Source organism: Hylaeus volcanicus, chromosome 5 (assembly GCF_026283585.1).
Source record: "Hylaeus volcanicus isolate JK05 chromosome 5, UHH_iyHylVolc1.0_haploid, whole genome shotgun sequence".
Taxonomy (NCBI): domain Eukaryota; kingdom Metazoa; phylum Arthropoda; class Insecta; order Hymenoptera; family Colletidae; genus Hylaeus; species Hylaeus volcanicus.
The window spans coordinates 748,888-763,809 of record NC_071980.1 but is presented as its reverse complement, the minus strand read 5'-3'; the positions used below and the strand labels follow the sequence as shown (position 1 = coordinate 763,809).

General features: G+C 38.2%; 4 protein-coding genes and 1 long non-coding RNA gene across 5 annotated transcripts; 3 read left to right on the top strand and 2 right to left on the bottom strand.

Annotated features, from left to right (window-relative positions):
- Window positions 1-140: 140 nt before the first annotated feature.
- LOC128876450 (uncharacterized) lies at window positions 141-1,426 on the bottom strand. The gene is made up of 2 exons (XR_008457033.1): window positions 929-1,426; window positions 141-865 (listed from the first exon to the last, which is right to left on the bottom strand). It is a non-coding gene; the product is annotated as an uncharacterized LOC128876450 (long non-coding RNA).
- Window positions 1,427-1,524: 98 nt separating this feature from the next.
- On the top strand, window positions 1,525-6,140 carry LOC128876442 (dolichyl-diphosphooligosaccharide--protein glycosyltransferase subunit 2). The gene is made up of 11 exons (XM_054122833.1): window positions 1,525-1,657; window positions 2,141-2,349; window positions 2,528-2,653; window positions 2,861-3,021; window positions 3,132-3,271; window positions 3,381-3,756; window positions 3,977-4,156; window positions 4,243-4,465; window positions 4,562-4,774; window positions 5,027-5,198; window positions 5,451-6,140. The coding sequence occupies exons 1-11, from the start codon at window positions 1,648-1,650 to the stop codon at window positions 5,591-5,593; spliced, it is 1,953 nt and encodes a 650-aa protein (XP_053978808.1). The 5' UTR covers window positions 1,525-1,647; the 3' UTR covers window positions 5,594-6,140.
- Window positions 6,095-6,718, bottom strand: LOC128876449 (dynein regulatory complex subunit 2-like). The gene is made up of 2 exons (XM_054122844.1): window positions 6,344-6,718; window positions 6,095-6,262 (listed from the first exon to the last, which is right to left on the bottom strand). The coding sequence occupies exons 1-2, from the start codon at window positions 6,716-6,718 to the stop codon at window positions 6,095-6,097; spliced, it is 543 nt and encodes a 180-aa protein (XP_053978819.1).
- Window positions 6,719-10,343: 3,625 nt separating this feature from the next.
- LOC128876503 (acanthoscurrin-1-like) lies at window positions 10,344-11,769 on the top strand. The gene is made up of 4 exons (XM_054122928.1): window positions 10,344-10,435; window positions 10,796-11,091; window positions 11,435-11,521; window positions 11,597-11,769. The coding sequence occupies exons 2-4, from the start codon at window positions 10,796-10,798 to the stop codon at window positions 11,607-11,609; spliced, it is 396 nt and encodes a 131-aa protein (XP_053978903.1). The 5' UTR covers window positions 10,344-10,435; the 3' UTR covers window positions 11,610-11,769.
- Window positions 11,770-13,882: 2,113 nt separating this feature from the next.
- On the top strand, window positions 13,883-14,891 carry LOC128877604 (uncharacterized). The gene is made up of 4 exons (XM_054125048.1): window positions 13,883-14,093; window positions 14,180-14,424; window positions 14,514-14,672; window positions 14,750-14,891. Exons 1-4 carry the CDS (start codon window positions 14,004-14,006, stop codon window positions 14,757-14,759), a joined length of 504 nt encoding a protein of 167 aa, XP_053981023.1. The 5' UTR covers window positions 13,883-14,003; the 3' UTR covers window positions 14,760-14,891.
- The last annotated feature ends 31 nt before the right edge of the window (window positions 14,892-14,922 follow it).

Below are 14,922 nucleotides of genomic sequence, written 5' to 3'. Positions count from 1 at the left end.
TCCTTTCTGTCAAAACTATCGATGAAAAAGTCAACTCTACGTGCACGCCTGATTAGAGGAACCTCGATAAAGGATCATAACTCGGTATTACAGCGACGCAGAGATGGACAAAGTTTTGTAAGATTAATGACAAATAGAAATACCGTGTAGCGTTCTATTTATTACATTGATTCGATCGAACAGTCATTATTTGTTCAACGTGTTCATTTCGTATTACAGATTATAGATACGTATTATCGAACAAAGAACGGACCAAAAAGGCTATCTTTTTCGTTACTCGAAATCTTTATCTAGATAAGAATTTTGACCATCTCCGTTGCTACGTTCATATGCAACTATAGTTCATGTTTTACATGTGTCACGAAACTGCGCGATTAAAACGTTTTTATTTGTCGATTCACAAACAGCGTACATTAGAAGGTGATAAACATTTCGATCGAAAAACAGCCTCACGGAATTCCCATTATTTATAGTCCAAACTTAATTATTGCACGAATGAAGCACTCTAATTGTAACTGTAGTCGTGTACTCTTAGAATCCATTTTATACGATTCAATTTAATTTTTATACACGTTTCCGACTAGTGTGGACACAATAGCAATTCACTGTATAAGGATATCATTATCAATGTTCTTAGCGTTATTTCCATTATTACTATTATCTTTGTCATTGTTGCTAGTTAGCTACCGTTATTATCTTCGTCGTCGTGAGCGTTGTTGTCATTATAACTCAACGTCATCACCATCGTTATTATGAATATTATTAATTTCAATTACAACAAAGATTATGTACGATCAGTACTTTTCGTTGATTTGTTTCATTACTTTGATACCTACCATTTAAACGATATTTGCAGGACACATGTCTGCAAGCATTCGAAGCGTTATTTTTTCTGTATTCGAAAGAGGATTAGCATTCTGGATAATACCATAAACTTGTGTAACGAGTTAAAATTTTGTAACGCGTCAAGTTTGGTTAAGTGTCAATAGAAGACACCTCTCGATAGCCAGACACAGCGAACCGACCTCATTTTACGTCAATAAATTGTATACTTGTATGGAGCTCATTTATCGCGTATTATATCGCAGCGTTAAAGTTTCTCCACTTTGATACTACTCGTTCTTTCTTTCATTCGCAAGCTCGTAAGATCCATAAAAGAGAAAGCTTTTACGCCATCAGGCCACATTACACCAATCACACTGATTGCAACTGATTGTGACTGATTGCGCCCACTCTAGGTTCTACTAAGTTCTACCAGGTTCTACTGTACGTATACATATATGTAACTTTTTTAACGAAGACTTACTATTGTCCGCCCAACTTTACAACAAAGAAAATTGATTTTCTCTACTTTTAATAATTTCTCATTGGAATTTAAAATTTTAGTTTGCACAAATTTGATATGATCTTGGGTAATTACGAAGATCTTATTGGCTGCTGTGTTGAGATGTAATGCGATCAATTTCCACAGTAGCGCACGATTCAAGATCGTCACATACTATGTGCGCATGCGTCACTCACAAACCACGTTGCCAACTACTTCCGGAATGAAGGATCGTCCATTTTTCTGTACACGCGCAATGGGTGCAGAGCCATTTTGTACGGAGCATCAACGTGGCAACCGGCGTGCCCGGTATTCTTGCTACCATGAATATTTGTGAGTACCATTTAATTGCATGCTGCTTTTAAATTTCTTTGTCTATATGTGTACACCTACGGATATCCGTATATACTTCTGTTATCGTCAAACGATGTACACGCGTTATTCACAACTCGGCTATCCTGTATTATCTACTCTAATGTTCCATCAAGTCTTAAAGAATTTCATTCAACTTATTTACTCTATTTTCTTTGTATAGTCTTAATGCTATAGCGCATACGCTAATTATATGTAATCTGTATATTTTCTAATTGTAACAAGCTTTATGCCCGATTCTAACAGTCTTAAAAATTAACCCATTTATGTATTATCTCTTCGAATATTTATTTTCACCAATGCAACTAATTTCGTTTCGTTGCTTAAAGTAGATTCAATTTAACCGAAATGTGTAATTATAATATGATTACTTTTTCATTCTAATTGTGGCAAGTATAACACAATAAAGTGTTCTGTCAACTTCAGAATTGTATTGTATTTCAGCCTTACTATTGTTAATTGCAATCACGCAAATAACAATATGTTTGTCAGCCAACGAAGCTCAGCAGTCGACAAATTCGTACTTAACAGTGGCTGATAAAGCTCATTTTAAAAAAATCCTTGAACCAGGTTTGAAATCAAACGATGTATCTCTTGTATATTATGCTGTTTATGGATATAAGCTTCTTGGTGAAACATTACCAAACCAGAAGGTATGTTTGTGTATCTATACATAGTGGTTTTTGTACCAAAAAATGGTCAATACATGATGAATAATGCAAATCTGTGAAACATAATGATTCTTTGATTAGTCTTTCTGATAAAAATGATAGTTTCTCTAAACATTTCAAGGATCGCTTGGCTTTGCTTTAATAGAATTTTTGTTTTCAGGATATTTGCGATAGCTTGATGAAGGTTGCAAAAGATGAAACAAATCTTAATACTGAGAAAGCATTTTTCATTGCATCTACATGGAAAGCCATTGGAAGCTGTCCAAATAATCCAAATATCGCAAAGGTATAAATTTGAATTTGTAAAACTGAAATTTTTTGTTTAACTGGCACTATGCATGATACATATTTAATAATAATGATGTTATAAAACTTTCGTTCTACTGCATTTTTACAATGAAGAAAGCTATACTTACTGAATGAAAACTTTAATATAGACTTAATAAGTCTATTACATCAAAAAATGTTAATGTAAACACTTTTATTTGAATAGGTGCTCCTGAGCGTGGTAGATAAGGATGGTTCCAGTATGTTGGAATTGTATTATGCAGTCAATGGTTTAACAGCGTTATCTCAAAAACTGCCACGCGAGAAAATTGATAAAGTAGTTAAAGCGATGCAGAGTATGTTACGAAAGGACGACAATCTCTGGAAGTACGATCTGTTTTATTAATGTTTCAAGCATAAAATATTATAATTAGAGATAAGATTTATAATAGTCGTTATTAATTCTAATGTGTCTCGATTAAATGTTCTACGAGCAGCTTGGGTTATACTTTTCACATCGCCTCAGACTTGGGAGCTAGCGGTGTAGTTGCTTGGGATCGTATCGAAGATGCAATCGTTCAGGCCGACGAAGTAGATGGACAGTACTTGCAGTTCGAAGGTGGCTTATCTGTGACTAGTGAGTAATAAATTCTTTGCATCTAATTGAACGGCCGATTATATAAAGTACACTGTGGTTCATTTTCATGTTTCGATTAATGTATTTTTCCGTGTCTCTTGTTTTCTAGGTTTCTTAGTTAACGGCATTTTAAAACTCTCTAATACTTTGAAGACAAAGCCACCATTAACGACTGTACAAACCGTTAAAATGGCTAATTATCTTCTTTCTCGACGGTCTGTACAGACGCCAAAAGGGGTTACGAATCTACTTTCGGCGTTAACGACTATGGCAAACAGCGATATTGAAAAACCAGCTTGCATAACATTAGCCAACGAAGGAATCGGTATTTCTGCTCAGCAGCCGTTGGTCACGGTGAAGGTCTGCGATATTTTGGGCAATTCGCTGACCAGTGTGTCCAAAGTGATCGCAAATTCGGCAACACGAGTAGGAGATGATTCTGTCGTTTTGAGTAAACAGAGCTTGCAGGCTTCACCGACGGACAAGTGAGTCTAAATTGCCGTTTACCATTCTCCCCACAACTTTACCGATTCCGTTTCATATTTATCGAAGTCGGCTATACACTGGGGTACAATAATTTTCGTCAATTTAACCCTTCGTCCTTTTTTATTCAAAGAAAGGTCAAGAAAATTGACGAACAGTTTTTTGTTATTCTTGCAAAAATGATGTTTCGAATACTCACATTCGCTGAAATTTTTGTTTTAGAACGTTATACACGTTAAATCTCATGGAAACTAAGCCGGAACGTGGATTCTACAAGATATCTATTACGGCCGGAACGGTGACGAACACAGTTACAGTAAAAGTCCTTTGTCAAGTAATGGTTGATTATTTGGAGATCGGTACCGGTGATGCTGATCAAACTACTCAGCCAAAGCTGTCACGGTAATTTTAACGAGAATCACTTTCTACATACATAAAAGTGAAAGTACGTGGTAAACGTTGTAACATAAGTTTTATGCTATTTACAGAGTGACCTACCCGGAGAAACTAACTAATAAGATAGAAGCTGACTCGCAGCAAAAATTGGTCATGCGGTTTTTACTTAAAGACGGTGCCACTAAGAAGAATATGCGAACCCATCAAGCTTTTGTACGACTCTCTTCTGCGTCTACTTCGAACGATGGTAAAAAGGGTCACGAAATTCTCTTTGTGGCCGAACCAGATGCGTCGCATGTTTACAAGTTCGATATGGTAATTCCGTGTTTTGATTATTTATCGTTTAATTGGTTCATGGACAATTTGTGTAACGAATCGTGGTGATGTGAACTTCTTTTTGAAACGTTTCAGCCAGTCGGGTCTGCAGCCGGGAACTTCGACCATCAAAGCGGAGATTACAACGTGGAACTAATCGTCGGTGACGCTATTCTGAATAATCCTTTCCAGTGGAAACTGGCAACAGTCACTTTAAAATTCCCTGAACCGACTTCAGCCGAACGAATCGATAAAAGCAATTCTCACAGGCCTAAACTTGACGTCTATTCAACCAAACCGGAGATAAAGGTTTAATATTTTAGTGTTCTTACATGTATCCTTTAGTAGGATAGTAACCAATGCTCGTTAGTGATAGCATTCGTTTGAAATTCTGTCACCTCCTTAACATTGGGAGATAAATGTCGAATGAATACTTCTGATAATCCAATTTAAAAACTTGGAATATATTTTCATTCGTACACTTTAACCTATATTTCTTTAAGCGCAGACGATTTTCGTTTATTAGATTATTTGCTGATTTACAATACTCGTATATTTTAGCACATGTTCCGTGAACCAGAGAAGAGGCCTCCTGCATTCGTTTCCAACTTATTCACTGGCTTATGCTTGGCACCTGTTCTTTTGTTGTTGATCTTGTGGGCTAAACTCGGAGCAAACATATCAAACTTCCCTCTTTCGGTTAGCGCTTTCACGTTTCACACTGGATTAGGAAGTAAGTATATTTCACTTCAATTTATTATACAACATGCCCATCATTTTACAGATTGTGACTTTTCTGCACAATTTGCTTTTGTTTAAGGGCATAAAGAAAAAGTGAATTTTTCGCAAATACAATTATCATGATATTGTATTTGTAGCCCGATATTCGCAACACTGTTTTTTTTTCCTTTTAAAGTATAGTTTTATGCGTAGACTCAAGCTTGTGAAAGTCGCAATATCATAACCTTTTCTTTTTTATTTTCAGGTATCTTCGTACTTTTCGGAATATTTTGGCTAAAATTGAACATGTTCGTCACTCTTCGATACCTACTCAGCCTTGGTGTCGTCACGTTCCTCGCTGGCAATAAACTGTTATCACACATAGCTCATAAACATAAGTCGCGTTAATTTAGTGCATATCTTATCAGACAAAAGTGAACACACAAGAGAAACAAAAAAGACTGACATTGTCCAAGTTCGCGTTATTGAACAAGTGTCACAGTAAGAGATTATCGAAGAGTAGCAGCTGTCCGTATTCGCTGTTCACATTTTGTCCATTGATTTACACATTAATTTAGTCAAAACTTTTTGTAATAAATGATGTTTGTCTCATCGACTCAAGAATGATATTTGCTTCGTACTTAATATAAACCAATGAATCACGCACAAATGAAAGCAATAATAGTTGCGTACGAACAAATCAGGTTTGCTATATGAATTCATTGCTATGATTGTTGTTAATTTTATTTATTGAAAACAAAGTATTCCTTACACAATGTAATTACGACAATTACAAGAGTACACGTATCGTAGGAGTATATAAAGATGTAAAATTAGTCACCTGTAGAAATTTTATTTTATGTTATTCTTCTGTAACAGTAAGCGGTTGCGTAGGATTCAGTCATTTGGTTAGGCGTTAAAATATGTTTCGCTCATAAACCAGCATTTTATAGAATCTCGTAGATCGTTTCTTCGCATTACTAATCGATTCCTCTCCATGCGTAATTCTTCGACGATTACTCGAGTAAATCCTAAACGATGCCAGAAGCTGTCTAATCTTCCGAAGTCTTGCTTAACCTAAAAAGAATCTTTGCAGAGTTGTTCCGTTCTAAACGTAAAGGAAAAAAAACTTATACTATAGAAACTGAAAGTTTTAACTAGTTCGAATGGTAAATCATCGTCTTCTACCACAGTTGATTGCGTTAAAAGTGGAGAATGACTGCCGACCGGTGGAAGTATTTTTTCATCTTGCGTTTCGTACTTTCGACACGTTTGCATACAAACGAGTATACGTTCAGCTTTGGCCAATAAGGAATGTAAGTGTTTTGCGCTAATGTTATATTCTTTAGTCATCGTCATTGTTTTTTGTTTATCGTTGTTACGACCTGATGAATCGTTTGCGTTAAGAATGTACGCTTCGTTCAGCTCAAGAAGGAAGTTTACCAGAAATAAAATATTCATTTGCTTCTCGGTATGCGTGACGAAAAAAATGCGATTCTTGTATAATATTGTGCATCTCATTCGCGGTATCATTTTTATGAGAATTAATTTTTTCGCGATATCTTGCGATTTCCTCGAGAAGATTGGTGATTCGTAGACTTTGTTCAATTATCACTTGCCGGTCGAACTCGTCTTTTTTTCGAATAGTGTTGTAAGCTTTTCGTCGCTCCTCCGTACCTGTTTGACAAAAAATATTAATCAGTTACAAGTAGAGAACCTTTACTATTAAAGCACTGTATGCACTTTTACGATAATCCAAGAAAACACTTCGCAAGTTATCCCAAAGGTCCTCGAGTTGCTTTTGAAGTAGTGCCGTAACCAGTCTCCTTTCGTTTCTCCCGTCTTCAACGAAAGCGTCGACTTTACCTGGAGATTCAAGGAGATGCAAATAATTGTCAAAGAACATAAAAAAAGAGAAACAGAGAACAAATAACTGTACAGGGTTCTGAACATTACTTATCGTGGTACTTCTTGCGGCATTGAACGCATTCTCGTTTCGATGATTTACGAGCAAATTGATTTTCCACAATAGAGTTTCATCTATATTTTGACAGTACTCGATATTTTGGAAATTATGAGACTTTTCGACAAATGTTGTTTCTATGTTGCGATGAAAAAGCGTATCAACGTTTTTTAACCGTGTTTCGTGGATTTCCAAAAATCGATCTATTGTCTCCACGTGAGTACCGTTGGCTTTTCGACGTTGGTTTTCGGTTTCGTCCAAACCATCCAGCAGTAAGCTTATACTGCAAGCAAGTATCGAAAATGTAGTGGGCAATAATGAGAGATTGTTTATTTAAAACAGCTCCGGAAATAAATGCGTTTCCTAGTGGAATCACTTGGCGTTTCAACGTTGGTAAAGATACTATATAGAAGAATAAATAAAATATACATTACAAAAATAATTATGAACTTTGTTTTTTTCTCTCCTTCATAGTTAAATTTATCATTTTTTTCTTTTATTGATAAAATAAATTCATCATTTTTATGAAATGACTCTGTTTACAATCTAACCCCAATTTTTAATCGTACGAAATCCATCATGTGCTTGGCGTTATGGATTCGTATCATTATTATTAAAATAAAATAAAAGAATAAGTGTCGGATATAATAAAATGTTTAGCGAATGTGTGATTATGCCAATTTATCATTTTAAAAAATATATTATATAATATTAATCTTAGTACCTGTGGCGCCATCGGTGGCAAAACGTTCAAGTTTCTAGCGAAAATAGTTTCCGCTGTTTCTGCTAGATGGCGCCACCAGCATCTTGTCATTAATTATTTTTTATTTCATATAAACGCGTAGTTAATACGATTCCTTGCTTTATAACAGTACAATATATTGGTTGATATAGCAAATTTGTCATTTTCATGCATAATTATTTAATACTGCAATAATTATCGATTTGTTTGATAGTGGCGCCATCGGTGGCAAAACGCCCAAGTTTCTAGCGAAAATAGTTTCAGCTGCTTCTGCTAGATGGCGCCACCGTAACCATTTTATTAATTACTTTTTATTTCACATAAATGCACAATTAATACGACACCTTGCCTGATAACACTCCAGTATATCCTGTCAATATAGTATTTAAATATTTTTCTGCTTTTATTTATCAACAGCAATAATCATCTGCCGTTTAATTCGTTGCGCCATCTAGCAGGAACCGAGGGAACTATTTTCACTAGAAAGTTGGGTAGTCTGTTACCGACGGCGCCACTAAAAACAGTATTAAATAAAATATTTAAAAAAATGATAAATTGGCATAATCACACATTCGCTAAACATTTTATTACTTCCTACACTCTTTATTTAATTTTATTTGAAGTTTATTATAAGGAAAATGAGAATATTAGGAGTATAATATTTGGGTTTTTTCTTTGTTTTATTTAATATGGTAAACAGAGTCGTTGAATACGTAAAAAAAAAAAGGAAAAAATACACCGCGATCATTTCAGCATACAAAATCGTGTGACATCCGTTCGTCACAGTTGATTCTTGGACTTGCTTACCCGTAGTCCTTGAGATCGAGGACATGATCCAAAGTCTGCCATGCTATTTCAACCTTTCTCTCGATGTCAGGCATTGTCATTCGCATGAGCAGCTCCCGCCAGAGACGACGGTAGCGATCCGTATTCAGAGCGCTAAGCTTAATCTCGCGGTCCAACGCTTCCCGCTTCAAATCCCGCGCTACCGTTGGCTTGCCGCGTCCTTTTCTTTTTCCTTTTTTGCGTTTAGGAGGCATCTTGCCTTAATCACTTTCCTACGAAACAAGATTTCAACTTCCCGACTCGCTGCTCCAGATTGATGACTGCTGTCGATAGTATGTTTAGGAGATCGGAATTTGTTTCGATATTTAGGGGGCTTATACGGGGTTTTACTTGGATCGATCTTCTTCGTCAATGTTCTTTAATAAGAGGAAATATTAAAAAGGATGCAGTACAAGGTTAATCATCGTTTTATATGTTGCGATTTCTTGCTGAATGCCGATGAAACTTAATTTTAATGCTCAATCGTTGCTCAGTTTATACGTGTATACGTACGTGGAACGTTTACGACCACTATGTAGAGGTTCTTCTCGTACTTCTCGATTACGCGATTAATTAACTGATCATAGTTTCGACTGACATCGTATTTTAAACATTCTTTTGGAGAATTTGTCGAAATCGACAAATCAGCAACTCATCTTATCTATTTATGCAACACTGCTAAGATTATTTATTAGGCAGACAGTTAGCCGGTAACAGGTGAAATGACCTTTTCCATAATTTTTGGTCATCCGAATCTCAATTACGTCCGGGGGGCAACATCTTCAGCTCCCTAACACACCGATCATCTATGGGCTTTCACCATGCAATCTATGTGTGTTTGAACAACCTTGAAGCAACCACGAGGATCGAGTGAATAACCTCAGATGACTCGCGCAAGCAAAAATGTTACTTACAATTAGCATAGAATCTTCGAAACGCATGAACCAGCTAGACACGAAGCTAATTATAATACCTAAACGACACGCGAAATCAGATGTCGAATAACTGGAAATGCACTATGTATAGCCTCGGGTTTCTCCCTTAATCGTTTTATAGTAACGTATCGTTCGGATAGTCTTCGGTATGGAAATTTAATGTATTTTTTTTCTGCAATAATGAATACAGAAAGAAGAAGACGTGGCAAATGTATAAACTAGACGAAAGTGTGATGCTTACACGGTATAAAAACACAGCGACAAACTATTTGTGCCATATACAAATGTAAATTGAACAAAAAGTGGACGTGCAACACGCGCACGATGATTGATCGACGAGTGCATTAGAAGTACTTTTCCAACAGACATGCATCAAAGAAATCGATAATCAGAACATTGATTACACCCCGTCATATAAGTGGTGTACCATATAATGATAGTTAAATGTGTTACATGTTCTAATTTTTTGCAAGACGAGTATACTCAGCTTTTCCATACAGAAATCGAGAGTGCATTTTGATGTTGTCCACTCGCTGAAATAGATTTTAAAATTAGGAGATCGAGAAGATCGTTTGCTCGCGACGGGAGGGGCGGGTGACGAAAGTACGGTCAAGCAAAGAAGATAGCTTTCGAGAGGCTGGGGAGAAGGAGATTCGCGCATTCCGGTTTTATAAGTAGTGGCGGGTGCGAAATGGGAGGGGTAAAATCTCGACATACCGCGTATAAAAGTCTTTCGGTGGAAGCGTTCGAATGTTTTGTTCGTTACCAGTGTTAATTCCGACAAGGTAAGAGTTCTCCGTCGATCAGTGACCGTTTCTCGATTTTCCACGACGCGTTCGCCACGTTTGTGTTTGGTTTTCTGTGGGGAAACGTAGTTACACTTCGGGGAAGTACGACCAAGTAGAAATGTGTTCTAAAACATTTCTTTACTTGTTTTAAACACATTTAAAACAATTATTTTCATTGGTTGTAAAATTAAATTACCGCAAAGGGGTGTTAGATGATGTGGAATGTGGTAAAAACAGCATTTTGGTAACTAAAGTGCCAGGAGCACGTGCCTCGTTTTGCCCCCTGTTCTGTCGTAACTTTAGAAACGATTATTTTCTTTTATCGTAACATCAAGTAATTCTCGTGTCTCTTTTCAGATGGTATCGCGGTACTTCCTCGTACTGAGCATCGCTTTGTTGTTGTTCGAACACATCCACGCGGCACAGCCGATACCGTACGAGACAGAGCTGCTAGCAACACGGAATGATCAAGATCAAGGGCACCTTGTTCGCCAAAAAAGGTCGCCATTTGGAAAACTGTTGTTGATCGGTGGAGCCGCCCTCGGAGCCAAAGCTCTGGCCACGAAGGCGCTCTTGTTGGGCGGCGCTGCTCTCGGAGCTAAAGCTCTTATTGGCGCCAAAGTCGTCGGGGCTGGTTTATTGAAAGCGAAAAGGTGGCTATAATTAAGTAGAACAAAGTTGTACCAGATAAGAGATTTGTAATTCAAGCGATAAAGACACGTTTCCTTTTTACACGTGCCCAATCGTACGAAGATCGGTTCATTACCGTGCAAGTTGTTAAAGAACCATTTTAAGCAAAGTAGTTTCGCGAAAAACCGGGTCCAGGAATTTATGTTAATGTCTCGGTTACGCAATGAATTTTTTCTCTGACTAATCAGCTATTCCGAGACAAGGCAGCAGACCTCGGTACTACCGTAGAACTTGTTTAGCGTTCGCGATATCTTTTGTCATTCCTTTAATGTGCACGTTTTAACGAATATCGTCGACACTCTTCAGCTCTGGTGGCTCTTATTCTGGTGGTTCTTACTCTGGTGGTTCTTACTCTGGAGGTGCTTACGCTGGTGGATACGCAAGTCAGAAAACGTACGTATGCGTTCCACTCGATGAACAACGACATCAAAGCGAAGCTCTAACGACAATTTCTTTTTTTTTGCACAGGTGGAGTAAATGAGGGATAGAAGCTAGAATCGAAAATCATTTCCAGGAACGAAAAGAATCTCGGCGTTACTTGGTGCAAACGAACGAGCAAAACCTTTGAGTTTCGTTGCATGGGAAAGACATACAATTTTTCTGTACATACGTATTTAATAAAGATTTAATCTCAAAATCGATTGAAATTCAAATTTATTATCGCAAACTAAATACAAATTCTCACGCGTATACCTAGGTTCCTATCGATCAATCTCTATCTGTTATTAATGTATGCTGTGTTCATTACACGATGACGAGTATTTTCTTGTCCTACTTTTGGTGATCTCACGGATTTTTCTAATACGCAGATATGCACTGCTGCCGATGGCGTATTCCCACGCGTCAGACGCGGTTTCTCTCGAAACTAGGGTTTCCAATTTGAGTCTGACGCGTACAGACCAAACAGCCAAACGATGCACAGCTCACAAAGCGCTTTGTTCTTGGCGCGTATTTGTGTCTTCGATTAATTTGTCTGCTTGGTCGGAACTCTGGCTTTGTCGCAAGCGTTTGACGCGCATGGAAAATCTCACCTAAGATCGAATTGGATGCAACAACGCTAGACGATCCGAGCCAAGGGCAGCCTGTTTCGCATTCGATCATTCATCTGTGTCGTCACCCAGATTTCACTAGATATTAATGAATGTTTCGAAAGGCTCCAAGTCGTAAAAGTAAGTATACTCTTCAAGGCGATCATCGTAAAAAGTGATCGACATTCGACACTTTTCTCGAAGAATATAATCGAATAGATCCATGTGGAATATCGTGGATACTTACACCTTTCCAAGCTACAGAAATTATGTCACGTATAAGTATAAGTAATGGATTATGACAAAGTAGTACATGGTTGCGCATGATGCGAACAGAAAAACTTGTGACCTCGTTTAGCGTAACTCTGGGTGTAGACATCCTACGCAAAAAATCGGACTGATTTTTAATTCTATGCGAATATCGTTGTCTCGCCTGGGAAAATGAGAAAAATTAAAAGTAAAAGAAGAAACTACACTCGATGAGTTAGTAGTCGGAGCACCGTGTGTCTACCAGCGGCGAACCGGTGTGCTCACTTTTCACGCTGCTGGTTTTCTGACAGAAACGAGCGACGTTTCCGCTTAAATAAGCTTTGTACACACATTGTCAATTTCACTTGTGACGCGCGAGGCGGTAATGAGCTTCGACCAAGAGTCAGGCCAGTAAAAATTCCGCTCGAAAACTCGGGTATGGGCAACAGTTGGGCAATCCTGGTTGTTGAAAGGTGAGACACGCAGTCAAAAATGTTGCGAGATGGATTTCCGTCGATGAATACTTGATGAATCGGGGCGATGCAAGAGAGTGGACGAAATCGCAATGTTCGCGCGACGTATCGAGAATACGAACGAGTTTCCGCCTTCGCTCCTTTTTCATTCTAATTTTTCTAGCCTTTTGTTCGTCTACCGTGATCGCAAAGAGTCTTGTTCGCATTATGACGATTGAATGACTAGCGCGTCTCCGCATTTCACGGAAAGAAATTGGCCGTGGACGAAGGTACACCGAAAACGACCGAGGTTTCATTACGATTCGATGTTCGTCCAACCTGTGACACGCGCGATTAAAGCGACCACGTCCAAGTGTTACGCGTATCGAACGTAACGTGTACGGAACCCGGATCGTCGATCTCGTTTTCGTTTTCAACGATTCCCATGGTTATTCATAGCACGATCCTATTCGATGCGATTCGTTTGCGTCATCGATTGGTAGATGGACTGGAACGATCATCTTGAAAAAGTAGATTTTCATTGAAACTTTCTTGCGTGAAATTATTTTTTCCGAATCTTATTTTTGTTATTTTCCCCCTTCGAAGAGAGCATACACCTTTATAAACATCTTATTGGCACAATCTTTGTGTTATCGAATCCAGGCAACGAAGAGAGTTCGATTGCTTCCGCAACTTTGAGCAACAGCGTACTTGCATACTGGAATACATTAGGCAGCTGGAAGCACAGATTTTGTTGTGCGTCGACGTTATTGGGCATCGATTGGTATGCATTTTTATTCGGGATAAATTGCATTGCTCTATGTATTCTATGTTTTTTAACTACAATTTGATTTTTAAATTTCAAGTTAATCATCTGGGAAGTGTCGACGCAACACTCTTATGCGAGAAATCGTACGTGCATGAAATATATCTGTACCCGATGTTTCAAAAACAAGGATGTTCAAGTTGCGTAATTGAACGGTAATCCCAGAATAATAATTGACATTGATCTGGATCGTGTGAATTCATCGTTCATTGGCGAGGACGCGACGTATGGACAAGGAAAATGAACGCGAATAGGTCGGGTTAGGGTGGGAGGATTCCTGTGGTCGTGTCTCTAAGGTGGGCGAGTTCTTATAAAATGAAATGGGGCTGCCGAAAAGGCGTCACACCAACCAATTCGTTTTGTACGTTCAGGAATATCCTAACTCGTTCGACACCGAGACCAGCGACAAGGTAAGCAACGAAAATGTTTCACGTTCGAGAAAATAACATTTCTTAGAGCGAACGCATTTATATATCTTCCCTGTTTTTGGTACCAGATGCATCTCGCTAGCTTCGCAGTTCTCGCTATTGTATGCGGCTGCTTTGTATCGTACATCTCAGCCGAGGATGTTTTACCAGCCGAAGAAGGTGTTTCTTCGATCCTCGACAGCAGCCCCGCCATACAAACAGAGAACGACGCAAGCTCTGGAGTCACGCTCAACAGACAAAAAAGGACGCTCTTTTTGAAGAAGAAGCTTCTAGGTGCAGGACTTCTTGGTTTTGGTTTAGGCATCGCGAAAGGGTAAGCTCTTCTCACGATTGCGACCAGAGAATCGCGAAGAAAAATTAATCGACGTAAATAATACAAAAAATATATGATATATTCTTTAGATATAAAGCTGGATATTACACTGCACCGGAAGTTCATCATGTCTATCTGTCACCCCCACCACCAGCTGTAAAATACGTCGAATACGTTGAGAAACCCATTTTCGTTGAAAGGATAGTCGAAAGGCCAGCACCAGTTTTCAAAGAAGCTGCTCCGTATGGGTGAGCATTACTTTTACTTTGGCACGATAAAAAAACGAAAACTTATCCTCATCTTTTTATATTTTTTCTCTTCACAGTGCCTGGTAACAAAACGAAATTTCGACGGATCGATAATCTAAAATTGGACAAACGGACAAGAAATCGTTAGGTAGTTTTACTTGCAGCGAGCGACCCTGTACATAGGTTAAACATGAATATGGTGAACAAGCGGTGTATAAGAAAAATATAGATATTTTCGTATTTCCGTTGA

Coding starts and splice junctions, on each gene's coding strand:
- LOC128876442 (XM_054122833.1), top strand. Junction 3,272..3,380: donor AGGTGGCTTATCTGTGACTA/GTGAGTAATAAA, acceptor CTTGTTTTCTAG/GTTTCTTAGTTAACGGCATT. Junction 4,466..4,561: donor ATGTTTACAAGTTCGATATG/GTAATTCCGTGT, acceptor GAAACGTTTCAG/CCAGTCGGGTCTGCAGCCGG.
- LOC128876449 (XM_054122844.1), bottom strand. CDS start 6,718: ATGATACCGCGAATGAGATGCACAATATTATACAAGAATCGCATTTTT. Junction 6,263..6,343: donor ATGATTTACCATTCGAACTA/GTTAAAACTTTC, acceptor GATTCTTTTTAG/GTTAAGCAAGACTTCGGAAG.
- LOC128876503 (XM_054122928.1), top strand. CDS start 10,796: ATGGTATCGCGGTACTTCCTCGTACTGAGCATCGCTTTGTTGTTGTTC. Junction 11,092..11,434: donor GGTTTATTGAAAGCGAAAAG/GTGGCTATAATT, acceptor GACACTCTTCAG/CTCTGGTGGCTCTTATTCTG.
- LOC128877604 (XM_054125048.1), top strand. CDS start 14,004: ATGGGGCTGCCGAAAAGGCGTCACACCAACCAATTCGTTTTGTACGTT. Junction 14,094..14,179: donor ACACCGAGACCAGCGACAAG/GTAAGCAACGAA, acceptor TTTTGGTACCAG/ATGCATCTCGCTAGCTTCGC. Junction 14,425..14,513: donor GGTTTAGGCATCGCGAAAGG/GTAAGCTCTTCT, acceptor TATATTCTTTAG/ATATAAAGCTGGATATTACA.